The 26,717-nt window shown below is 48.1% G+C and overlaps 1 protein-coding gene across 5 annotated transcripts in view; it reads right to left on the reverse strand.

Annotated features, from left to right (window-relative positions):
* LOC146784305 (cytosolic purine 5'-nucleotidase-like) overlaps positions 1-26,717 on the reverse strand; it is a 548,710-nt gene that overhangs the window by 100,280 nt on the left and 421,713 nt on the right. For all 5 annotated transcript variants that reach the window (XM_085635738.1, XM_085635737.1, XM_085635740.1 and 2 more), the window contains exons 5-6: positions 12,143-12,234; positions 6,578-6,635 (exon numbers count right to left, since the gene is read on the reverse strand). In XM_085635738.1, coding sequence (XP_085491864.1) covers positions 6,578-6,635; positions 12,143-12,234 — 150 coding nt within the window. The remainder of the gene's footprint in view (positions 1-6,577; positions 6,636-12,142; positions 12,235-26,717) is intronic.

The following is a 26,717-nucleotide window of genomic DNA, read 5'->3' on the forward strand; positions in this document are numbered from 1 at the left end:
GGACTCTAATACTCAGAGTGTAGAGACCCCAAACCTGGTGACACCAGGAGGTTGGTTATACCTCTGAAGATTAGGGGCTTCCTATTGACACTGGCACTTGATATCCCATTAGCAGATCACTTAGGCCAAAACAAGACTTGCGACAGGCTTGTCCCTCACTTTCATTGGCCACACATGTCAGAGGACACAAAGGAGTTTTGTCGCTCCTGTATCACCTGTCAAGCCAGTGGTAAGGCTGGTGGTAAAACAAAGGCCCCCCCTGATACCACTACCTGTGAAGGGGGTTTACTTTGAGAGGGTTGGGATTGACATTGTTGGTCCCATGGATCCTCAAACTGCATCTGGGCACAGATTCATACTAGTGGTGGTGGTATCCAGAGGCAATTCCACTTAGGACTACCACAGCTCCGCTTGTGGCTAGAGCCCTCCTGGGAATCTTTTCCAGGGTGGGTTTTCCTAAGGACGTAGTATAAGACAGAGGTGCAAACTTCATGTTTAGTTACTTGACTGCTATGTGGAAGTTGAAAGGTTCAACAAAACCTTTAAGGGCATGATTAAAGGTCTCCCTGAAAAGCTCAAGCGTAGATGGGACATACTTTTGCCTTCTCTTTGCCTACAGAGAGGTTCCTCAGAAGGGGGTTGGTTACAGCCCTTTTGAACTTCTGTTTGGACATCCAGTTAGGGGTCCTTTATGTCTAGTGAAGGAGGGATGGGAGTTACCTCTCAAATCCCCTAAACAGGATATTGTGGACTATGTACTTGGTCTCTGCTCCCGGATGGCTGAGTACATGAAGACGGCATCCACAAACCTTGAGGCTAGCCAGGAATTTGCAAAAAAGGCTGCATTGACTGTTTATCAGCCAGGACAGAACGTATGGGTGTTGGAGCCTGTGGCCATAGCAGCCCTCCAAGACAAGTGGAGTGGCCCTCATACAATCATTGAGCAAAAGGGAGAGGTTACCTACCTGGTGGACCTTGGAACTCCCAGGAGCCCCCATAGGGTGTTCCATGAGAACAGGCTAAAACCATATGTTGACAGGGCAGACATGGGCCTGCTCATGGCTACTGATGAGGGACAGGAGGAAGAAAGTGATCCACTCCCTGACCGGCTCTCACAGAACCCTGATGATGGTTCAGCTGATGGTGTAGCCTTGGCAGGCAGCCTCACTGTCCAGCAACAAACTGATTGCAGAAAAGTTCTGAATCAGTTCAGACCTATGTTCTCACTGACTCCAAGTCAGACTACCTGGTGCACTCATGAAGTAGACACAGGTGACAGTGTGCCTGTTAAAAATAAGATTTACAGGCAACCTGACCATCTCAGGGACTGCATAAGGACTGAAGTCCAGAAAATGTTGGACCTGGGAGTAATTGAGCCCTCACATAGCCCTTGTGCTAGTCCAGTAGTCTTGGTACCAAAACCTCACACCTAGCATGGTAAAAGAGAGATGAGGTTCTGTGTTGACTACAAGGGTCTCAATGCAGTCACTAGGACTGATGCCCATCCAATACCCAGGGCAGATGAATTTATAGATACTTTGGCCTCAGCCAAGTTTCTGAGTACATTTGACCTGACAGCTGGCTACTGGCAAATCAGATTAGCTGAGGATGCAAAGCCAAAAACAGCATTCTCAACCCCTAGTGGGCACTACCAATTTGTGGTGATGCCCTTTGGTTTGAAGACTGCACCTGCCACTTTTCAAAGGTTGGTGAACAAAGTCCTTACAGGCGTGGAAGCCTATAGTGCAGCTTATCTAGATGATATTGTTGTCTTTAGCTCCACCTGGGAGGATCACCTGGTCCACCTGAGGAATGTTTTGAAGGCCCTGCAGAAAGCAGGCCTCACTATCAAGGCCACCAAGTGCCAGATAGGGCAGAGTTAGGTTGTATACAAAGGCCACTTGTGGGTGGAGGTCAGGTTCAACCATTGCAGAGCAAAATCCAGTCCATCATGGACTGGGTTGCTCCAACTACCCAGCCTCAGGCCAGAGCTTTTTTGGGCCTGACTGGGTACTACAGGAGGTTTGTCAAAGGATATGAATCCATAGGGACCCCTTTGAATGACTTAACTTCCAAAAGAATGCCTAAGAAAGTTCAGTGGACAATTAGCTGTCAAAAGGCATTTGATGACCTGAAGCAGGCCATGTACACTGCTCTCATTCTGCAAAGTCCTGACTATTCCAAACAATTCATTGTTCAAACTGATGCATCTGGGTTGGGGGTAGGGGCTGTGTTATCGCAACTGAATGAAGAGGGTCAGGAGCAACCAATAGCTTTTATTAGCAGACGGCTGACCCCCAGAGAGAAACGTTGGTCAGCTATTGAGAGGGAAGCCTTTGCTGTGGTTTGGGCCTTGAAGAAGCTGAGGCCATACTTATTTGGCACTCACTTCATTGTTCAGACAGACCATAAGCCTCTCTTATGGCTAAAACAGATGAAGGGTGAAAACCCCAAACTTTTGAGGTGGTCCATTTCCCTACAGGGGATGGACTATACAGTGGAACATAGACCTGGGAGTAACCATGCCAATGCAGATGGACTCTCCAGATATTTCCACTTAGAACATGAAGACTCAACTGGTCATGATTAGTTGAATGTCCTCACGTTTGGTGGGTTGTCTAGGAGAGTAGGATCTGCTTCTTATGGTTACCCCCACTTTTTGCTGATGTATCACTGTTTTCGACTTAGTCTGACTGGGATCCTGCTATCCAGGACCCCAGTCTGGCTGCTTTCTCCTCTAAATTGATTGTATGTACTTTAGATACACTCCAGAGTGGATACTGGGGTACCCTTATCAGTCCTTAGTATATGGTATATTATGTACCCAGGTCATTGGTACCCCAGAGGCCTCCCAGGGGCTGCAGCATATGTTGTGCCACCCCTGAGAGACCATTCAAACTGACAGCACAGGTCTGCTAGTGCATCCTTTGTAAGGTGGTACATGCACCCCTTACTTAGATATAGGTTCACTATATCTATTCTAAATCACTGCACATATAAACATATCAGTCACCCCTGTGGCAGGCCTTAGTAATCCTGAAGGCAGGGTGCTGAGTTTTATCTGAGAGGGTGCCCCTGCATAAGCAGAGCTCCTCTGCAGCCTTTGGAACCTATTTTCCGGGGTTTGTTTGTGATGCAGCCAACCATATATATTTAAGTGCATTATAACCTCGCAGTAAATGCTAACTTTAAAACCGCTGCTTAGGAACATGTCGTGTTTGGTGTCAAACACCTTGGAATCGTACCTCCACACCAGTAACTGGTGTGGGAGGTATGATTCCACCCTTCTAGAGGGACTTATGTGACACAACGGTACACCAGGTACCAGCTTTCTCGACCTGGGCATCACAAAATGGATGCTGCCGGCCACAGACACGAGTCTGCCCTCCTGCTGCTGAACCAAGCTCGAGCAGGGGAAGGCTTGACAATAGGTTTCCTGTCACAGGGAGGTGTGACCACCTCCCAGACAGGATTTAGTGTATTGGGGCTGGGTGGGTGCACTCTGAGAGTGTTTGAAGTCTGCACTGGGGGCACATTTGGTGTTCCTGTGCATAGTCCAGTTCAAACTGGTTGCAGGAGCTATTTGCTTCTACTCTGGTGCGAAACTGGACAAAGGACATGGGTGTAGCCACCCCTCTATCCTGACCTTCCCATAGGTGGGTCCCCAGAGTTTGTCCCACCCCTTCCTTGGGTATAAAGTAGGAACCCTGACTAAAGGACTTCAGATTTTACCTGGACTAAACCTTGCTACAAAAACCAAGTACTTTGATGATCTGTGCTTAAATGAGTTACTCCCCTGCAGCAGCAGGCACCGTAACGCATCTGACCGGTTTGCATCTCCCAACCTCCTGAGGACTCCGAAGATTCCAGCAACACAGGAGGTGGGTTCCAAAAATGTCTTTGAGGTCGATCTGTTCTCTCAGCAAGTCTGAGACCAGTATCCCTCGTGGGGACCGTGCAATCCGAACCCCTGTGCACCGTGTACTTTTGCAGCAGCATATGCTTTTTGGCGATCCCTGGGGCTGTGCTTTGGGCTACGTGTAGTCCTGTCCCTGAGCAATATTTTCACCTAAGATTTCCGGCCTGCACTTCACAAGTCTTTCATGGGCTGGTTTTTCGTGATTCATCTCGAGGTCCCTTCGCGATCCCTGGTAGGTTGGCCTGGGGGTCCCTGTGGAGGTAACTTGGACTTTCCTTGGGCTTTCCTGGTTGCTCCAGACGTGCCCTGACTCTCCATTGCTTGGAGAGTCCCCACGACCTTGCTGGTCCTCACTGTAGCTTGTTTCCTCTGCCCGCGTGGGTTGCAGTTGCCAAGGCTTGTTGGTGTTCGATCCGGACACTGACCCTCCAGCCCTCGACATCCTTCGTGGGACAGCTCACCTACGGACTTTGGTCATCGTCGACATCTCCTGGTCCCCGTGGCTGCAGAGTCAAGCATCCTATCTTCTCACCTGAAGCACCCAACATCGGTGGGCATTTGTCTATCGTGCCCCTGGTCACCCTGAAGGGACCCAGACTCTGTCCCCTCTGCTTTCAGGTTCTTCTCACCTCAGATCCAGGCTTGGATTCCACCGGACACTTTTCATCTTCCCGGAAGCAGCACTTCTTCGCTTCACGCCATTGAAAACGATGAAGGTTTCCGACACCACTTGACCCCTATGCACCAGGCTCCTCTGGTATAGGTAACACGGGTATCTTGGTACTCTCAAGGGTGCTGGCCTTAGAACCTTCTATGTTCTAAGGGGTTTGCTTAATGTCCTCTCCGAAGTGTCCTTAAACTCTAAAATTCCAACTGCCACTTTCCCATAGAGTGTGTTCACACACTGCACCCGTCCTCCGTGGGTCCCCTGTGTCACTACTTTGGGTGGTTCCTTGGGGTCCCAGCGATTCTACATGCTCGAGGCACTGTGTCTAGTTAAGTCGTGGTTGTTATACCACTTTCTTAGTATATGGTTCGGTCTCCCCCTGGAGCCCGCTGTGTATTGTGCTAATTACTGTTGTTCTAGTGATTTAATATTGTGTGCTTTGTGCTCTAATCTCATAAAGAGGTTAGTAGAGAGTGTTTAGTAATAGATACATATATTTTATATATCTCTTGTGTGGTTCTCCTTTCATTTGGCCATTCAGGAGGTTCTGATCTGGTAAAACAAGCTGCTTTACATTCCTTCGAGACTTAGATTGAAGGCTGCTCTCCACAGCTACCACTAGGATAGCTTTCGATAAAGGTTGTCTTTAATCTAATCATCAATAAGGGTTGTTTGGACTGGTGCAAGGTGCCCACTTTAATTAGTGGACAGCATATACCAGGCCAACTTCTCAAACAGATGTTGATGAATGAACTACTGGTACTGATCAGGTCTAGTATTTACAAACTTCAAGTGGCCTAGGTCTAATTCTTACTAACCATAGATGTGATGAGTATTGGGCTCATAAAACGGAGAGATGAGTAATTTTCACCCAGAGCAAAGAAAAGCCTACAGCAGAGGAAAGAAATTAGCAGGCTACTGTCCCCATTCGCCAGGTACTTCAGGCTTTGGGGAAAGGGACAGGAAAGACATACGTACAAACTGGTAATTCTTAGATGGATGTAGCCAGCTTACACAAAGGAGACCACCGTCTTGTTCAGCATGCACACTGGATCCAAATAAAGCACACAAGTCCACCCATGAACCATACACTCCATACACATTCATACATATATTCTACATACTTGTCCAAGGGAATCTAGTTCTGGGGTAATGGGGATAACTTGTAGGCATATTCCCCAAAAGGGTCTGTGTGAAAAGGCCAGTGCCCCTGGACGAGAATTCCTCTGCCACCATTGTCACTCACTGCACAGCTTGACTGAGAAGCTAGTAGCCAACCCCACTCCGAAAAGGGGAACGCTTTGCATATTTGTGTCATCTGATGTTGACAAAGTCAAAAAAACATGTGTGGCACCTCTGGTGGGTTTTCATGATTATCAAGAAAAACAACACAGGACAAGAAACACTATATGGTAGGATATGTTATATTGTGTGGATTTCTACACCACCATATCACCCTCCAGAGTATTCTGGCCCTTTGCAGGTGTGTGGGAAGTCCTCAGGGGCCTTAATCGAAGAGCCAGGCCACCAGCTTCTTGTGAAATTCAAGAAGGACATGCCAGAATTGCTCAGCAATTCAGCTGACTTTAATCCCAACTTACAGTCAAGGAAAATATTTAGCCAGCAAATTGGTTTCTGCTCAAAAGTCTACAGTGTGTAAAAACATGGACACGGCACCTGGAATTCTCTGCCCCAAGCTTTGAATCCATTCTGAGGGCAAAGAGCATGGGGTGGTGAAAGTGATCCCTGCAGTTCAGGGACACCAGGTTTAAGGTTTAATGGGGCTGGGCTGGTAAACTGTTCGTTGTTCATTTGGGCTACTCAGTGTCAGAGATGGGGCACGCGGCCGTGGTTCTGTGAGACCACTGAAGAGGTATTCTTCTTATTAACTGTGACACCTCAGAGGTGTGTGGTCCTGGTATTCCAATCAAGTAAGGATAGTCACTTCTCACAGTCTTTAATACATTTGGTTATTAATAATGATGTCTTACTTTACATATCTGGAACAATTTGAGAAGAAATCCACCAAGCAGGCATAAAGATAGGTTTCTAGAAAGACAAAACGAGAAAGAAAATACTGATTAAAGAAATATCCAATCACTTTCCAATACAAAGAATTATACTCGACCCTAATATTTCGATTACATAATTAAAAGATGCCTGTGCCGCCTTGCCTGGACCTGAAATCTGTTTGTCTTCCCTTTTGACACTCAAAATATGAGAAGCGGTGTTCGTTATCCAGCCTGAATACTGAGATGAGAAGCTGTGCGTCATCCTGCCCAACATCTGAGAGAGGCAGAGCTTTGCTGTCACCCTCCCCGACACGTGAGAGAGAGGGGAGCTGTGTGAGCTGTCATGTCCAAGACATGAGAGAAAGAGGGAGAATTGTGTTTGTCTGTGTGTGCATGTGTGTGTGTGGGTATATGTGTGTGTGTCATCCTGCCTAACACCTGAGAGAGAGGCAGAGCTGTGCTGTCATCCTGCCCGACACGTGACATGAGAGAAAGGGGAGCTGTGTGTGCCGTCATTTATTATTTAATTATTTCATTGAAGGTTTTATATAGCGCGAACAAGACCCTTGCGGGTACCAGAGCGCTTTACATGTCAGATGTAGGAAAGAAGAATAGACATAGCAAACACAGTTATAGGTGATTCAGATATACGATACTCAAAAAGGTAAAAACTAGTGATTAAAATACGGAGCTCAATAAAACAGAACTAGTAATTAAAATACAGTAATAAGTCAGTAAATTCACGTGAATTTAGCCATGAGAATCGCTTTCACTTCTTTTTTGAAGGAGGCAGTGGAAGGATTCAGTCTTGTTTGTGTGGGCAAAGCATTCCAGATCGTGTGAGCCATACCAGAGAAGGATCGGTTGTAGGTGTTTTTCTTGGCAAATCATTGTGGTTTCAGTAGAAGAGTCATGGCACTCCTGGAGGCTCTATTATCAGCAGAGAGCACCTGTTTTTGAGCTAGGCAGTGCGGAGAATTGTAGTGTAGGGCCTTGTGCGTCATACATGCGATTTTCAGATGAATTCTAGCTTCAAACGGTAGCCAGTTGAGGGCTCTAAGGTCTGGAGAGATGTGAGAGGTTCTCTTTGAGCCCATGATGAGACTCACAGCTGAGTTGATAGCGGCTCTTAGCGGGGCTGTCGACGACCTTGGGAGGCCGCATAAGGTTACAGCCCCATATTCCACTCTTGGGATTACTAGGGCTTGAACTTCTTGTTTGAAACCGTAAGCTGGCAGGAAGGGTTTTAGTTTTTGCAGGGTCTTCATGTGGAAGTTAGCTCCTTTTGTGGAAGCGCTGATATGCTTCTGCATCTTTAGGTTTCTGTCCAGAGTCACACCTAAGCGATTTCGCTGATTCGACAATGAGAGGTTGTCCTTTGAGAGCTGTTAAGTGCTTCATCCAGTCCAGGATAGTGTATGCTTTGTTAGGGGGAGCAATTGAGAGGAACTCCGTTTTGAGGGAGTTTAGTTTCAAATGGTTTTCGGCCAGCCATGTTTGGGTTTTTGTAGTGTTGTGTTGAGAGATTTGATGTCTTCAAGTGAGTGGATCTTGATGTAGATTTGGGTGTCGTCTGCATACATATGGAAGTGAATCTTGGAGAGACTGAAAAGTTTGGTGAGTGGTTCCATAAAAGGTTGAAAAGAGTGGGTGAGAGGGAGGAGCCTTGCAGAACTCCTAACATGACTGGCATGGGGTTGGACAGGGATTGATTGACCTTGAACCAGATTTATTTTGGAAGAAAGAGGCGAACCAGTTAAAAACAGCTCCAGACAATTCCGTTCTGTGTTTCAGGAGCTCTAGCAAGTTGCCGTGTTTGACGGTGTCAAATGCTGATGACAGGTTGAGTAAGATTAGTAAACAGGATTCGTTTTGGTCCAGGATTTTTAGAGCGTCGTCAATTATGTGTGTCATGACTGATTCAGTTCTGTGAACTGCTCGGAAGCCTGATTGAAATTGGTTAAGCAGGTTGAATTGTTCGATGTGGCATGTCATGTCCGAGACCTGAGAGAAAGAGGGAGAATTGTGTTTGTGTATGTGTGTGTGTGCGTGGGTGTGTGGGTATGTGTGTCTCATCCTACCCAACATCTCAGAGAGAGGCAGAGCTGTGCTGTCAACCTGCCCAAAACCTGAGAGAAAGGGGAGCTGTGTGAGCCGTCATGTCCGAGACCAAAGAGACAGAGGGAGAATTGTGTGTTTGTGTTTACGAGTATGTGCGCGCGTTTATGTAAGTGTGTGTGTGTCATCCTGCCCGACACCTGAGAGAGAGGGGAGGGGCTGTGTTGTTCATCATTTCAGACCCCTAAAAGAAAGAGGGAGAGAGGAGTGTGTGTATGTTTGTGTAGGGGTCATCCTGCCCGACACCTGGAAGGGAGAGCTGTGTGCATCATCCTGTCTAACACAAAAGGAGAGAGAGGTGTACGTGTCTCAATCTGTCTGACACTCGAGAGACAGAGATGTGTGCATCGATTTGTCTAGCGCCTTAGAGAGACACATGACAGATATGTTTGCACCACAGTATTTGGAACCTGGGAGGACTCGGAGATCCCTATCCAAACATGTCTAAACCTGGGTCAGAGTGGTATACATACACCAGCCTGTGGATATTTTGTTGGTAAATATTTTTGAGGCAATATTTTGCTCCTTTACTTTTTATGCAGAGAAGCTTGATATTTTGATCATAGGGATTTTGATCTCTGTACTTTGGTAGATTGTTTTTTTTGTTGCTATCGATATATAGGACTATAACCTTCTATCTGGGCAGAAGTGTAAACCAGAGGACAAGTAAAAGAGCTACAGCAGTCTATGCTTTCTTCAGTTACCAGCCAGTCAATGAAATCAGGGCTTGAGGAACCATGGGTTCTGGCATGAGCAGCCTATCAGCGTGTACGGTGCAAACAAACTTTCCTTTAGCTTAGGTGTCCCACGGTGAGTCGAAACTTTCAGAGAGAAAGGCTGGGTGCTGTATGGGCATCCATTTATCGTTGGTATTGGTATTGCAGTGGTACCTCTAGCTGTTAATAAGCCAGATATTAAAGTTAGAATAGACCGGTCTGCTTCCATTCAGCGCTTTGCTCTCCAGAGTGCGACTGTTCCTGCATGTCCCAGTGGTGCAAAGCAGACCAAAGCCCTACACTGCAGGACCCAGGTCCAGAACGTGCATCCCACAAAGAAGTGTGTCTGGTGAGTGGTACTTTTCTGGGTCCTTTGCCTGTTTTTCACTGCCAGCAGTGCGACCAGGGGAAAGCTCCCTGAGCCCCCCTACTCAGCGCCTTGAGACCCTTACGGGGGAGTAGTCGTGCTTTATAAGAAACCTGATTGATTGATTGATTGATTGATCTAGTTTGGACCTCAGACTTGTGCTGTGGTGAGATGATTCGTGAGATTAAAATGTGATGATGGATGGAGTGTCTGAATTGACCTCCTCCACTGGTAATTACTCTAGGCAGATTCTAGTCCATTGTTTTTGCTTTCTGTGCTACTGCAGATTAACCACTTTTCCATCATCAGTTTGTTCTGTTTTAGTTGTCCTAAGTGAAGTAGGAATTGCCAGAAACGGGTCGTGAATTTACTGCGCATTTGATAATCAGGCTGCATCACTCTGTTCCTATCCAACAGGGATGAAATATTTGAGCTAGCTTTTGGTCCCATTTGGACGGGACGCAGTACAGCAGTTTAGACTCTTCCTTTGGTACAGGCTGGAGTTCATTTGCATAAGGTCAGTCCCCTATGTGTTGTGCAGAGACGAGCTGAACTTAAAATGATGGAATGGAGTGCATTCTGAGCAAAAACAGCTGTTTAAAATTACTTCAGGCATCTCCATCCATTTAGATCATTAAAGAGTAGTAATGAATAAAATCATAACTAATCGCCATCTTGTTGATATCCTGTTATCAGTAAAAAGAAAGATGCTATCTTGCAAGACCTCCTTTTAGGATAACCTCTAGAAACTACCATCTTCGCTCCAATGATTCAAACCCGCCTGCAGATTTTCAGGGTGAGCAATTCACCACTTCAAATATTCCTTTAGACAGTTTATTAAAAGATATTTTGGGCCAGATGTAGGTGGCTAAATACCAGTCGGTAACCCCGAAATTCGGTATATTTCAGGGTTACCGACCGGTATTTAGCCATTCCTAATGTAGGTGATGATTCGGTAAATACCGAATCAGTATTTACCGAATCTGTATTTACCGATTCGGTAAATGCAATGTAGAAAGCACATAAGAGTGGTTATGTGCTTTAAGAATTCGTTAATTACCACCAACTTCAAGTTGGCGGTAATTAACGAATTCCTTGAAAAATTCACTTTTGAATTTTTTTTTAAGTGCCATGTGGCACACATCCATGCCCTTAGGGCATGTATGTTCGCCACATGTGCACACAGGCACATTTCAGGGGTGCAACAGGGTGTCCTTTGGACACCCTGGCACCCTTGAAATACCTCCCGGTATTACCGATTCGGTAATATCGAATCGCTAATACAGAATGGCTTTAGATTCATTCCTATGGGCCTCCAAGCCCATAGGAATGAATGGGTAGGTATTCCTTATTACCGAATCGGTATTACCGATTCAGTAATAAGGAATATTAAGAAATCTGTATTTCTTACCGATTCATTACCTACATAAGAAATACCGATTTCTTAATACCGAATCGGTAAAATTCGGTATTAAGAATTCGGTATTTGTGGATTACCTACATCTGGCCCCTAGTTCTTAAATTCAAGCCATGGAGCAGTGAACGCTCTGTGTGAGACATCTGTTCCATGGGGTCTAGCGATATGATCATGGAATACAGGTCTCTTCAAAACATCTGCAGCTATAGTCCAAACACCAGAATAAGAGAGGCCTGTAAGGCAGAAGTCCCTGAGAGGACCGTGTTGGATAGCCATATCAGGAATCATCAGCCACAAAACAGGAATGCGTGTGATATCAGTAGGAATAATCCAGCACCACAGGAATGAGGGAGCTCTGTGTAATCTCAAATGCTTGGACCCGGGACAAGACTCTGTCACTAAAAGTTCAAAATATATTTTATGCTTTATACAGTTTTGCTAAAAGGTGTTTGCATTAGGTTAATAAATTGATATGTGTATGTGACATAGATAGCAAGAATTTAGAGCCATTGTGGGAGTGATAGGCCTCAGAAGAGAGGTGTGAACAGTCACAGCAGTAATGCATTAGAGGTATTAGAGGCCTGTGTGAGACAATCATAGCAGAAATCCTAAGTCACAGAATAGAGAAGTAGGTGACTTTCATAGTAGCAGTGGGGAGCTCCAGGATAGGAGGAGCTCTCTGTAAGGTATGCATAGCAGGAGACTAGGGTATGTGAACAGTGTGTGGCACCCACAGGAGCCCGCAGCAGACTGCTAGCCCTGCGTGTTATAGCTACAGCAGGAATCATGGGATATTGAACTTAAGGTCATAGGCAGGTCAACAAACCACTTTGCCGAAGACTCACAGCCTCCCTAGAGAGTCACTGTAGATTCTCCTGTGTCCTTTGTCAAATCCAACTTGTGGACCCCAGAAGCCCCCACCTTACCTGACATGTTGAAGAGGGTATTGAGAATGTGGAACCGCTTGGTGTCGTCCCTCTGGATGAACTTGTTTGGGTAGCTCTCCCAGATTTCTGATCTGAAATGAAAGCGTGAAATAGGCCCTGTAATATCGGGTGCAAAGTCTTTCCTCCAGAAGTCTAAGAGGGCCAACTGACAGTAACTTAATTTATGGAAGTAAGAAAATGGTTTACATTTAGGTGATGTTGGATCCCTTGATTTTGATGACATTGGAATAACTTTATCGATATTGAGACAGTGTATGTCACCCTATGCAGGTAGTTAGTAGGGGAATTAAAAAGGGGCAGATTTTTTTTCTACCTGGAAAGGAGAAATCGCATTCCCTCAACTAGAGATCTGACATTCGCATCTCATGTTATCTTACAGTCTCCCCCTACTGATCTCCACTGTACATGCTGAGGCTCCCGGAAGGAGTCTGATGATACAGAAAAGGTCCAACACTACTTCTAACCCAAACACGTAAAGTGCTTCAAGGACTTGTCTTTCCCATGAATGTTAATCTCACTAAATTAAAACTTTAAAAGTGGAAGAAAAATTGTCTCATTAAATTAAATGACCCTTTATAAGGCCTGGTAGATGCACATATGACCTTTGGAGGACAAATTGTGCATAGTTTCCCTAAATTAAACGTTTCCTAATGTATCAACATTTACAATAATGTATCCTTTCCCAGTCAAAGCCAATAACCCGGGGGTTCATTGTGCCGCTAGTAATATTGTGTAGCATCACGGCTGTCTCGGCAGACCATTTTAAGATGGGTGCCCCAGCTGCAGTGCACCATCTATTACAAATAATTGCTACCTTTCCTACCCCATACATGATGAGTTTTTAAAATATAAATGAAGTGGGTTATGTGATGTATTATGGGTCAGTACGAGCTTATCCAAATGTTGTGGGTGGATGGGCAGGTGGAGGCCCTCTTGCTGTTTAATTATCCAGCTAAGGCTTCTTGTCAGCCACACCTTATCTAGTATTACCATGTAGATAGTTATGCTGGTTTGGTGTCAACCATCTAAGTGTTCACCTGGTGTGAATATTAAAAAGCAATGGCAAAGTATGGCCCTGGCAAGCCACTACTGTTTACAAAAATATGAAATAAGTATTAAAATGTTACAAGTATAAAAAGTAAAACTGCTACTACACTCTAAAGTTAGCATGCATATGTTTAGAAGAAAAAGTTAAAAAATAACCCAGCTTCAAAATAAATTAAACAAAAATAATAATGACAGTAGAAATGAAAGAAGAGATGGCCCATCATCATCATCAGCTAACTCAGGTTTACCAATATTTTATGAACTTTACTTTTACGCTATCCGCATTCCAACATGGTGGAGTATCTGCAAGTGTTCCATCGTCCCTGGTTCGGATGTGCATGTTCAGGGTGGGGGTGCTATGCTTGTGCCTGGGAGCCAAGAAACTGGCAACAAATGATATGTAATCAAGCTAGCTGAGCACGTGCGCAGCAATGATGGCTCTTTAAAGTGATCACAAGGGACAGTCTAAATCTGCAGGTCACATTTTTCAGTGGAAACACAGATTTCTCAGTTCCTAGTAAATGTTGGAAAAATTCCACTTTTTAGAAATTTTGGAAATTTGCTGCAGATAGCTGGAAACCCTCTGTATTTCCTGGACATTTCGTACCTCTGCCTCAAATTCCAGGCAGAACGACAGCCTGAAAACCCATCAGCAGTAAAAGGCTTGCGCCAGATGTTATAAATATATTCTAGTTTCTCAAAAGGAGGATGTAGGAGAGTAGGGTCTGCAATCCTATGATCACCCAGATTTTTTGCTTTTGCTTCATTGGTTTACGACTTTCTCCGGCTGTGGGCCTGCCAATCAGACCCACAGCCTAGCTGTTCTCTCTCGAAATTAACACACATGTACATTAGGTGCATCCACTAATTGGAACTGGGCCGCCTTGTCAGTCCCTGTCTCAGCATACCACAGGTATCCAGGGCATCGGTGTACCCAGGGCCTACCCGGGGCTGAAGCATGTATTATGCCACCCCTGGAATGGCCGCCCAAATCTGACACAACTGGCTGCACGACAGCTGGGGCCACGTGGTGTAATCACCCGTTGCTGTAGGTGTAGTATTCCTACACCTAAACCCTAAAATGGACACATGGATTCCTATCAGTCACTCCTATAGCAGGCCTTATCAATCCTGAAGGCAGAGTGCAGGGAATCATGTGGGACGGTGCTCTGGCGCGAGCTGAGCCCGTCGGCGGCTTGCGGAACCAAGTCCTAATAGCCGTTCCATGGTGACGCGGGCCAACTACTTTTAATGCCTTATAATCCTTGCGGTTATTTGCTAACTTTGGCCTCACATCACCTACACATGTCGAGTAAGGTGTCATACGAATGGGAATACGAACCCCTCGCCAGTCCTGGTGACGGGGTTGGCATTCCCCCCTTTTAGAGGGACACGACATGGAAGTAACCTTGAACCCCGGTTAAAGTTGACTCAAGCCTCAGCATCACAAAATGGATGCTGCCACCAGACACAAGTCTGACCTCCCGCTGCTGGGGGACCTTCCAGCAAGGGGAGCTTGGACAAAGGGTTTCCTGTCGAGGGCGGTGTTAGCACCGTCCCAGACAGGGTTTGTGTATCCCAGGTAGGCAGGGCTGAAAGGAAGGTGATTGCCAGTGGCACCCCGGTGCTCACTGTGCATAGCCCGGCTCAAACCAGTTTCGGGGGCACACCAGCCCCTGAGCTGGCGCGAAGCCGGACAAAGGATAGGGGTGTAACCACCCCCCTCCTGGCTCCACCCATAGGTAGAACCTAGTCACGGGCCAGCCCCTTTTCTTAGAATAAAGGTAGGAGCGCGTCCCCTTCCCAAATTGGATAATCAGATAATCGGATAACTCCGAATCACGAACCACTTTCCACGAAAGGAACTCTTGACTATTTCTGAAGACTCTCCCTTGTGGCTAAGGAGTAGCCACCCTGCACCAGCAGGCACCATCTAAGCGCTTGCGGTTTGCTGTAAGTCTCTCCTACGGATCAAGACTGCCCAGCTCGACGAGACCCGAGTTCCCTGCCATCTCTGACCTTTTACCTACCTCATCAGCCCAGCTGAGAGTCGTAGGTGTGACGAGACCTGCGGGACCGGCTATCTTCAGAACCTGCACGACGCTTATCTAGCACGCCCACCGAGGGACCCTCGAGTGAGTGCACCTAGGGTTTGAGAAGCCCTAACCCTGAGCAGCTCCAGCATCGAAGCCTGCCTCCCCAGCATCCCCGAGATCTGCGTGGGGGCCCTTCCGCTCCTTGCTGTTCACCGCGTTGTCCGACCACTTGCCGACCGGCTTGTGGCCCTCTTCACGACGCACCACGTTTGTTTCATCACTAGTCTGGTTGCTCCAGACTGGCCCTTGCTCCCCTTCAACAGAGGAGTACCCCGGACCCTCCTGGTCCACTCCCGACGCCATCTTGACTCCCCCGCTTGGGTTGCCACTGCCAAGATCCGCTGCCCCTTCCTGGGCCCAGCATCATCGACAGCAGACACCTTCGTGGGACAGCTCGCCCTCCATCCTGGTCGCCGCCGCGCCTCCTGGTCCGAGGAACAGCCGAGTCCGACGTCACCCACTCACCTGGTCGAGGTGACTTCAGCCGGTACCCTCCTGGTACCCACACGATCGCTGGCTAGCGGTTGAGAACTGAGTCCCCTCTGCTTTCAGGTTTCCTTCATCACCGATCCAGGCTTGGATCGCTCTGAACATCGTCACTGGTCGCCTGCCAGCAACTTCTTCTTTCAGGCTCCTGAGACTACACGAGGACTCCCGACATCTTGCCGAACTTCACGCAGCCGCAGCCTCCGGGCTAGGTAACTCGAGCATCTCGGTGCTCCATCGCAGGTTCGCTCTACAAGTGTCCAGTTCCTTTTTCGTTTAGTCCCACTGATCGGATCACTCCGGAATCAGTACCTCCAGACTCTAACCATTCGCATTTCACTGTTAGTGTAGATGGTTTCTCGTGCCCCTCGGGCATTTGTTTAAATTGTGCAACTGAAGTATTTTCCTAAGAGTTTTGTAGTGTGCTTAGCTCCCTGACTCATAAAGAGCCAGGGTAGTCTTGTTATAAATAAATATCCTTTTATTTTCATAACAACTTGTGTGGTGTCCTTTCACTTGGTGTTCAAGGGGTATATGTGATGGTAAACAGCTGGCTTAACACGCCCTCTAGAGTTTAGCCTAAGACTGCTCGTATCCATGCTACTAGGATAGCTGGTCTAAAAGGTTGACTTACAACCAATCATCAATAAGGGTCGTTTGGAATGATACACAGTGATCACTAGAATAGTGAGCACTACATATCAGGCCAACTTCTCACATTGGTGAGCAGCGGTTGGGATTTGAGCTTGCTGTTGTTTTACCACACACGTATCCTAAGAATATCGCAGTGAAAGATCACATAAGTACCCAGGTACATATAACTTAACTTAGAATACTCCGAGTTCTACTGAACCGGCTGTTGTAGTGTAACAGGGCTTAGCACACCCTGACTACAACTCTTAGCAAGGGATCAGTAGGTAAACTCATAGTGTAGGTAGGTGCAACACTTACACCTCACTAGAAAAGCATGTCGATCCACGGAGAGTCTTCGCAGACTCCCTTAGTGGTCAGTGACCCTCCACAGGTCGTGTCACGATATGCAACTCTTAGCTTCAAGGAGATGCGACAACTGTGTGCCTCCAGGAAGCTAAACCAGGGTTCTAACCCTACCATCGCAATACTGATAGGTCTCTTAGAGGCGTACGATGCTAGGAGGTCCTCTAACCCAGGTCCCCCCAGTGCAGATGGGAACATGCCTCCCTTAGAGGGAACCCTCGGTGACCCGGACCTCGACCCCCACACAGAGGAGGAGGACGAGGACGAGTTATCGGGAGACGAGGCAGACAAAGGTCCAGTGGTAGTCGGCAGGCTTACAAGGACCAACTTAAGCAGGCATGAGAATGGAACTGGGGGAGCCCCGGGCCCACGCTCAAGCAGGCTTAACCTTGGGAACGGACGAGCTAGGTCTCTCTCCAGAGGCTCTGGCAGATCGGTTCATACACATGTCTCTCAGGCATCTTCTCAGAGAGGAATGACTTCCCCTCAGAGGAGGGAGCATGAAGCGAAGATGCGGGAGGTCAATCTGAGGATCGAGCGGGAAGAACTTGCCCTCGCCAAAGAAAGACTTGCCTTGGCCCGAGAGCAGAAATTAAGTGGGTTAGATCCCACTGGTGGCAGCATTCTCAATAGAGAGAAAGACAGGGGTATAGACACTAGACACCTGAGTAAAATAGTGCCCCCCTTTAAACAAGGGGACGACATCCACAAGTGGATAACTGCCTTGGAGAGGGCCTGCACTGTCCAGTGCGTCCACCCAAGTCAGTGGGCAGCTATACTGTGGCTTTCCTTTGAAGGTAAAGGAAGGGACAAGCTCCTCACTACAAGAGCTGAGGATGCTAACAACTACCAAGTCCTGAAGAACACACTGATTGATGGGTTCGGCTTAACCACGGAACAGTACCGGGTGCTGTTCCGGGACACCCAGAAAATTCAGTCTCAGGATTGGGCTGACTTTGTCGATTGTGCCACTAAGGCTTTGGAAGGCTGGTTGCTGGGTAGCAAGGTTACTGATTACACAGGATTGTACAATCTTATCATGCGAGAACAGATTTTAAACAACTGTCAGAACCAATTGTTGCATCAGCACCTTGTCGACTCGGATCTGACCTCTCCCCAAGAATTGGGAAAGAAGGCAGACAGATGGGTCAGAACAAGGGTCAAGCAGAACCAGAATCAGAACCAGGGTGGTCAGAAGAAAGCAGACCAAAAGGGTAACAAGAACGAACAAAATGACCAGAAGTCTTCGACAGGTCCCCAACAAACCAAAGAGGGTGGGGGTCAGGCTTCACAGAAGAAGAAGACTCAAGAAGGCCAGTCAAAAAGGTGGTGCCAATACTGTAAAAGTAAGACTCACTGGTTTAGTGAGTGCACCAAGAAAGGAGGGCAAACTCCTACCACTGCCGCCCCTAAGGCACCTGCACCCCCTAGTACAGTCAGCAGTGGTAGTGCGCCTCCCAAGGCATTAGTTGGGTTAACCTTGGGAACCGAGGGGAGTGACGACTTAGTCGGCACGCTCACTCAGGCCGTCCTTGTCTGTACAGGGGATATGGATATGTCCCCTGATGCCAGTCCCAATACTTTGGGCAAATACAGACAGACACCTTTGATAAATGGAAGAGTGGCTCAGGCCTACAGGGACACGTGTGCCAGTGTCACCATGGTGACGCCTAACTTCGTGGACCCTGGACAGATCATGCTAGGTACCAGTTACCTAGTGACCAATGCCAGCAACGTCACTACCAATCACAGTATGGCAGTTGTTGATTTCTCCTGGGGAGGGGTAAGTGGCCCGAAAAAGGTTGTGGTTAGTTCAGACCTCCCCGTAGAATGTCTGTTGGGCAATGATTTGGAAACGTCACAATGGTCAGAAGTGGAGCAGAGGACTCACATGGAGATGTTAGGCTTGCCAGCACATGTCCTTGCTGTGACCAGGTCACAGGCCAAAAGATGCCCCACTGAACAGGTGCTGGATCCTGGAAGAAGGGACCAGACACCTTCCAAGAAAAGGAGCAGTAAGGGTAAGGCTTCGCCTTCCCCCTTGCCCCAGGTCGTGGATCAAGTCTCCGAGGAGGCTGACCTTAAAGAACTGAGGGAAACTGAGCCGCAAGAGCTTGAACCTGGTCAGGTTGAGTTTCTGGGCTCAGGGGGACCCTCCAGGGAAGACCTGGGGAAGGCACAGTTAGACTGCCCCTCACTTGAACCCCTCAGACAGCAGGCCGCTGCTGAGGCTGCAGGGAACGCCACAGGTACCCACAAAGTGTACTGGGACGATGGACTCCTGTACTCCGAGGCAAGAGACCCCAAACCTGGTGCGACCAGGAGGCTGGTCATCCCCTTGTCTCTGAGAGGTTTCCTTCTCACCTTGGCCCACGAGATTCCCCTTGCAGGTCACTTAGGCCAGAATAAGACTTGGGACAGAATTGTTCCACACTTTCACTGGCCCCACATGTCCGAAGATACGAAGGAGTTTTGCCGCTCCTGTGTCACTTGCCAAGCCAGTGGTAAGTCAGGTGGCACGACAAAGGCCCCCCTCATACCACTACCAGTGGTGGGGGTACCCTTTGAACGAGTGGGGATCGACATTGTCGGACCAATGGAACCCCAGACAGCATCAGGGCACAAGTTTATACTGGTGGTGGTGGACCACGCCACCAGGTATCCTGAAGCTATTCCCCTTAGGACCACTACAGCACCTGTGGTGGCACGGGCCCTACTTGGAGTGTTCTCCAGAGTGGGCTTCCCTAAGGAGGTCGTCTCAGACAGAGGTGCAAACTTCATGTCGGGATATCTGACTGCTATGTGGAAGGAATGTGGTGTCAACTACAAGTTCACCACACCCTATCACCCACAATGCAATGGGCTTGTTGAGAGATTCAACAGGACCCTAAAAGGGATGATTCACGGACTACCTGAAAAGCTTCGGCGGAGATGGGATGTCCTGATACCCTGCCTCTTGTTCGCCTACAGAGAGGTCCCGCAGAAGGGGGTTGGCTACAGCCCTTTTGAGCTTCTGTTCGGACATCCTGTAAGGGGACCCCTTTGTTTGGTAAAGGAAGGATGGGAGAGACCTCTCAGAAAGCCGGCATCAAACATTGTGGACTATGTGCTCGGTCTCCGCTCGCGGATGGCGGAGTACATGGAAAAGGCGTCTAAAAACCTGGAGGCGAGCCAAGAATTACAGAAAGCTTGGCACGACCAAAAGGCTGTCCTGACTGTGTACCAGCCTGGACAGAAGGTGTGGGTGCTGGAGCCAGTGGCCCCAGCAGCACTCAAAGACAAATGGTCTGGGCCCCACACGATCATTGAGCAAAAGGGAGAGGTCACCTACTTGGTAGACCTGGGAACTCCCCGGAGCCCCCACAGGGTGCTCCATGTAAACAGGCTCAAGGCATATGTCGACAGGGAGGGCATGGGCTTGCTCATGGCCACAGATGAGGGACAGGAGGAGGAGAGTGACCCTCTCCCGGACCTGCTCTCTCAGAACCCTGACGATGGATCAGTAGATGGTGTTGTCTTTTGTGGCAGCCTCTCTGGACATCAACAAGAGGATTGTAAACAGGTTCTTCAATCCTTTCGACATATGTTCTCTCTGACACCCAGTCAGACCAAGTGGTGTACCCACGAGGTCGACACTGGGGACAGTCTGCCCGTAAAGAGTAAAATCTATCGGCAACCTGATCATGTCAGAGACTGCATCAAGACAGAGGTGCAGAAAATGTTGGAGCTGGGAGTCATTGAACCCTCGGACAGCCCCTGGGCTAGTCCCGTAGTGCTCGTGCCGAAACCTCACACCCAGGGCGGTAAGAAAGAGATGAGGTTTTGCGTGGACTACAGAGGTCTCAATGCGGTCACTAAGACTGACGCCCACCCGATACCAAGAGCAGACGAACTTATCGACCGGTTGGCCTCGGCCAACTACTTAAGTACGTTTGACCTGACAGCTGGGTATTGGCAAATCAGGTTAGCTGAGGAGGCCAAGCCCAAAACAGCATTTTCTACCCCGGGTGGGCATTATCAGTTCGTGGTAATGCCCTTTGGTTTGAAAAATGCACCTGCCACCTTCCAAAGGCTGGTGAATCGAGTTCTCACTGGGTTGGACGACTTCTGTGCGGCGTATCTGGACGATATCGCTGTCTTTAGCTCCACCTGGGAGGATCACCTGGTCCACCTGAGGAAAGTGTTAGAGGCCCTGCAGAAGGCAGGCCTCACTATCAAGGCCACCAAGTGCCAGATAGGGCAGACACAGGTTGTATACCTGGGCCACCTTGTAGGTGGAGGCCAGGTTCAACCATTGGAGAGCAAAATACAGGCCATCCAGGACTGGGCTCCTCCAACCACCCAGACTCAGGTTCGAGCTTTCTTGGGCCTGACTGGTTATTACCGGAAATTTGTCAGAAATTATGGATCCATTGTGACCCCGCTAAACGACCTGACAAGTAAAAAGATGCCAAAAAAAGTTCAGTGGACAGCAAGCTGTCAGAAGGCATTCGATGACCTAAAGCAGGCCATGTGCACAGCACCTATCCTAAAGAGTCCAGACTACTCCAAACCATTCATTGTCCAAACAGACGCTTCGGAGCTGGGTGTGGGAGCTGTTCTATCGCAACTGAATTTTGATGGTCATGACCAGCCCATAGCTTTTATTAGCAGGAGGCTGACCCCCAGAGAGAAGAATTGGTCAGCTATTGAGAGGGAGGCCTTTGCTGTGGTTTGGGCCCTGAAGAAGTTGAGGCCATACTTGTTTGGCACTCACTTCAAGATTCAGACCGACCATAAGCCCCTCTTGTGGCTAAATCAAATGAAGGGTGAAAACCCCAAACTACTTAGGTGGTCCATTTCCCTACAGGGGATGGACTTCACAGTGGAGCATAGACCTGGCACTGATCATGGCAATGCAGATGGGCTCTCCAGGTATTTCCACTTAGAGCAAGAAGACTCACCTGGTCAAGGTTAGCTTATTGTCCCAAAGTTTGGGGGGGGGGTCATGTAGGAGAGTAGGGTCTGCAATCCTATGATCACCCAGATTTTTTGCTTTTGCTTCATTGGTTTACGACTTTCTCCGGCTGTGGGCCTGCCAATCAGACCCACAGCCTAGCTGTTCTCTCTCGAAATTAACACACATGTACATTAGGTGCATCCACTAATTGGAACTGGGCCGCCTTGTCAGTCCCTGTCTCAGCATACCACAGGTATCCAGGGCATCGGTGTACCCAGGGCCTACCCGGGGCTGAAGCATGTATTATGCCACCCCTGGAATGGCCGCCCAAATCTGACACAACTGGCTGCACGACAGCTGGGGCCACGTGGTGTAATCACCCGTTGCTGTAGGTGTAGTATTCCTACACCTAAACCCTAAAATGGACACATGGATTCCTATCAGTCACTCCTATAGCAGGCCTTATCAATCCTGAAGGCAGAGTGCAGGGAATCATGTGGGACGGTGCTCTGGCGCGAGCTGAGCCCGTCGGCGGCTTGCGGAACCAAGTCCTAATAGCCGTTCCATGGTGACGCGGGCCAACTACTTTTAATGCCTTATAATCCTTGCGGTTATTTGCTAACTTTGGCCTCACATCACCTACACATGTCGAGTAAGGTGTCATACGAATGGGAATACGAACCCCTCGCCAGTCCTGGTGACGGGGTTGGCATTCCCCCCTTTTAGAGGGACACGACATGGAAGTAACCTTGAACCCCGGTTAAAGTTGACTCAAGCCTCAGCATCACAAAATGGATGCTGCCACCAGACACAAGTCTGACCTCCCGCTGCTGGGGGACCTTCCAGCAAGGGGAGCTTGGACAAAGGGTTTCCTGTCGAGGGCGGTGTTAGCACCGTCCCAGACAGGGTTTGTGTATCCCAGGTAGGCAGGGCTGAAAGGAAGGTGATTGCCAGTGGCACCCCGGTGCTCACTGTGCATAGCCCGGCTCAAACCAGTTTCGGGGGCACACCAGCCCCTGAGCTGGTGCGAAGCCGGACAAAGGATAGGGGTGTAACCACCCCCCTCCTGGCTCCACCCATAGGTAGAACCTAGTCACGGGCCAGCCCCTTTTCTTAGAATAAAGGTAGGAGCGCGTCCCCTTCCCAAATTGGATAATCAGATAATCGGATAACTCCGAATCACGAACCACTTTCCACGAAAGGAACTCTTGACTATTTCTGAAGACTCTCCCTTGTGGCTAAGGAGTAGCCACCCTGCACCAGCAGGCACCATCTAAGCGCTTGCGGTTTGCTGTAAGTCTCTCCTACGGATCAAGACTGCCCAGCTCGACGAGACCCGAGTTCCCTGCCATCTCTGACCTTTTACCTACCTCATCAGCCCAGCTGAGAGTCGTAGGTGTGACGAGACCTGCGGGACCGGCTATCTTCAGAACCTGCACGACGCTTATCTAGCACGCCCACCGAGGGACCCTCGAGTGAGTGCACCTAGGGTTTGAGAAGCCCTAACCCTGAGCAGCTCCAGCATCGAAGCCTGCCTCCCCAGCATCCCCGAGATCTGCGTGGGGGCCCTTCCGCTCCTTGCTGTTCACCGCGTTGTCCGACCACTTGCCGACCGGCTTGTGGCCCTCTTCACGACGCACCACGTTTGTTTCATCACTAGTCTGGTTGCTCCAGACTGGCCCTTGCTCCCCTTCAACAGAGGAGTACCCCGGACCCTCCTGGTCCACTCCCGACGCCATCTTGACTCCCCCGCTTGGGTTGCCACTGCCAAGATCCGCTGCCCCTTCCTGGGCCCAGCATCATCGACAGCAGACACCTTCGTGGGACAGCTCGCCCTCCATCCTGGTCGCCGCCGCGCCTCCTGGTCCGAGGAACAGCCGAGTCCGACGTCACCCACTCACCTGGTCGAGGTGACTTCAGCCGGTACCCTCCTGGTACCCACACGATCGCTGGCTAGCGGTTGAGAACTGAGTCCCCTCTGCTTTCAGGTTTCCTTCATCACCGATCCAGGCTTGGATCGCTCTGAACATCGTCACTGGTCGCCTGCCAGCAACTTCTTCTTTCAGGCTCCTGAGACTACACGAGGACTCCCGACATCTTGCCGAACTTCACGCAGCCGCAGCCTCCGGGCTAGGTAACTCGAGCATCTCGGTGCTCCATCGCAGGTTCGCTCTACAAGTGTCCAGTTCCTTTTTCGTTTAGTCCCACTGATCGGATCACTCCGGAATCAGTACCTCCAGACTCTAACCATTCGCATTTCACTGTTAGTGTAGATGGTTTCTCGTGCCCCTCGGGCATTTGTTTAAATTGTGCAACTGAAGTATTTTCCTAAGAGTTTTGTAGTGTGCTTAGCTCCCTGACTCATAAAGAGCCAGGGTAGTCTTGTTATAAATAAATATCCTTTTATTTTCATAACAACTTGTGTGGTGTCCTTTCACTTGGTGTTCAAGGGGTATATGTGATGGTAAACAGCTGGCTTAACACGCCCTCTAGAGTTTAGCCTAAGACTGCTCGTATCCATGCTACTAGGATAGCTGGTCTAAAAGGTTGACTTACAACCAATCATCAATAAGGGTCGTTTGGAATGATACACAGTGATCACTAGAATAGTGAGCACTACATATCAGGCCAACTTCTCACAGAGGAACCCGGAGTTTTTTACCCAGGTCCTGCACAAATACTCCCAGCCGAAAATGAATGAATGTGCAGTTCCTAAAGTGAAGGAGAATTGAGGGAGAATTCAGGTCTCTTACGGATTGCCTTCACACACCCCAGAAGATGTCATGCTTCATCATAGGGCTTGTGCTCCTCGTCGGGGCCGGCGCTGCGATGCCCGATGGGCACCCGTGAAGAGGCTGTTTGCTGGAGATCTTTTCTGATGAAGCCGTTGGGTGTGTGAGGGTATGTGGTCAGGGTAGTGAGTGAGTGATGTGAATTAAAATAGGTCTAGTGCTGTTCTAAACAGCCACGGTCGGTAGTAGGAGTTCCTGCAGGGCGGTGACGTGGGGAGGGGGAGGGGCAGGGTGGGGGGTAGTAAACTATGGATTACGGAGGTTTACAGGTAAGTAAACATATAAATTAATAAAAACGAATTTCGTTGCATGCACTGCATCCCCAAATGCTATGCTGTGCACAAAACGAAATTTGTTTTATTAATTTATATGTTTACTTACCTGTAAACCTCCGTAATCCATAGTTTACTACCCCCCACCCTGCCCCTCCCCCTCCCCACGTCACCGCCCTGCAGGAACTCCTACTACCGACCGCGGCTGGTCCTAAATAATGTTATTATTCTGAGAGTGCACTAGCCTAGCTAAAAATGGGTGAGCCCTGCCAGGAAATAATGATCCTACAGGGTTTTTCTAGTGAGGGTGGTCAACATGTTTCTTGCCTTACAGCCCCTAACGGGTCTAGCAGCAATTTGTGACTCTCGAGGGGGATCTTTATTTTAATTGACTTTAGTTTAGTTTTAGTGTTTTTATTTATAGAGTGTCCATACTCCCTGGGGTCTCTTGGCACTGGGTTTGTAAGGTATGCATGAGAAAGGCATTATTCTATGTGAGAAAAGATGTTTTTCCGCTGAAGTGGTAGGGCAATCCGCGTGTGATGCTAGGAAACATTATCTTCCAAAGGAAGTTTTACAAAAACAAGGTAAGTTTAACAGTTGTAATCAGGGAGTGCAAAGCAAATAGGATGACAAATATCTAATAATTTTGGCAGCAAGAAAGATAGAGGTATTCTCAAAGCAACAATAGTACACTAATCAATGCGTTTAAATTGAATCCTGTTATGTCTGAAGTTGTGCATATAAAATGGACCAAAGGAGACAATCACAGAGAATACACTTCCATCTCTACCATTTTGCATTTTTAAAAGTATAGTTTTGCCATAATTGTTGCTGTGGAAAGGGTCACCAGATGGCTTGGGGACAGGAACGGTTAATCTGCATGAGTATCTTAGTGTATTAGCACCGCATGCTTTGATGTTTGTGTGTTTCCTTGTTTACTGCTGAGCCTGTTGTTACTCTGAGGGTTTTTGATTTGTTTGTAATGAGGATTTGCTGTCCCTGGATGGTGATGGACTATGTCGGGTGGAATGCAGTTCGGGTTTAGAATTTCCATAAATTACAAAGAGGCACTGGATTTATGAGACCAAGTGGCACGTTGTTTTATTGTTTGCATCTATTGTTGTATTATTGGATCAGGCAACGCGTGTTTTGCTCTGGCACATGTGCCTCTGAGCTTTTTCAAGGCCAAAAATAGTGCAATTCGAACATAGATGACCAACCACTGTGGAAATCGTTGTACATCAGTCAAACTGTGCTCAGTACATCCTTCTTTATGCCATTAGTTAAACTGAAAGAAGCAGTCCACGTAGCTATTTAAAGTAATGATGTCATCATGTATTCTACATACTGCAGGTCAATCCCAGTCCAGCAGTCCGCCTAACATGTCCATGATGAATCTTCGTCTGTTTGTTTCTATTTTGATCAACTTTGCACTACTCTACATTTATGGGTGGTGAGGTCAGCCCGGAGGAATCCATGATTTCCTAATTCAAATTATAAATAGTATTTTAAGACCTGAAAAAACAGTGTGGTATTTGGTTTACTGAAAGACCTTCTAATTGTATTGCCACTGATTTAAGACTGAGGTGCCAAATAGTTGTGTGGTACATAACAATAGAGCCATCAACAGGGGGCGGAACTGGGGCTAATTATTCTGGGCCCAGTTCTAGGTAGGGACCCATGCTTCACTTGACAGGTTTGGGGAATATTAATAGTTTATAACACAACAAACACTTACACATTCAATAAGGTTTCTTTGAGACCTACTGTCTCTGACAATGCTTTTTATTCATGGTGGGCCCAGCTTTAATAATAATAATAAAAAACTATGATAATGTAAACATTGAAAGTTGTTCAAAGAAAGCTAAGAATGTTAGTCAAGGACAAAAGGATATTTGGCATATTTCTGCGGATAAAACATGC

The sequence above is a fragment of the Triturus cristatus genome, chromosome 11 (genome assembly GCF_964204655.1).
Source record: "Triturus cristatus chromosome 11, aTriCri1.1, whole genome shotgun sequence".
NCBI classification, from domain to species: Eukaryota; Metazoa; Chordata; class Amphibia; order Caudata; family Salamandridae; genus Triturus; species Triturus cristatus.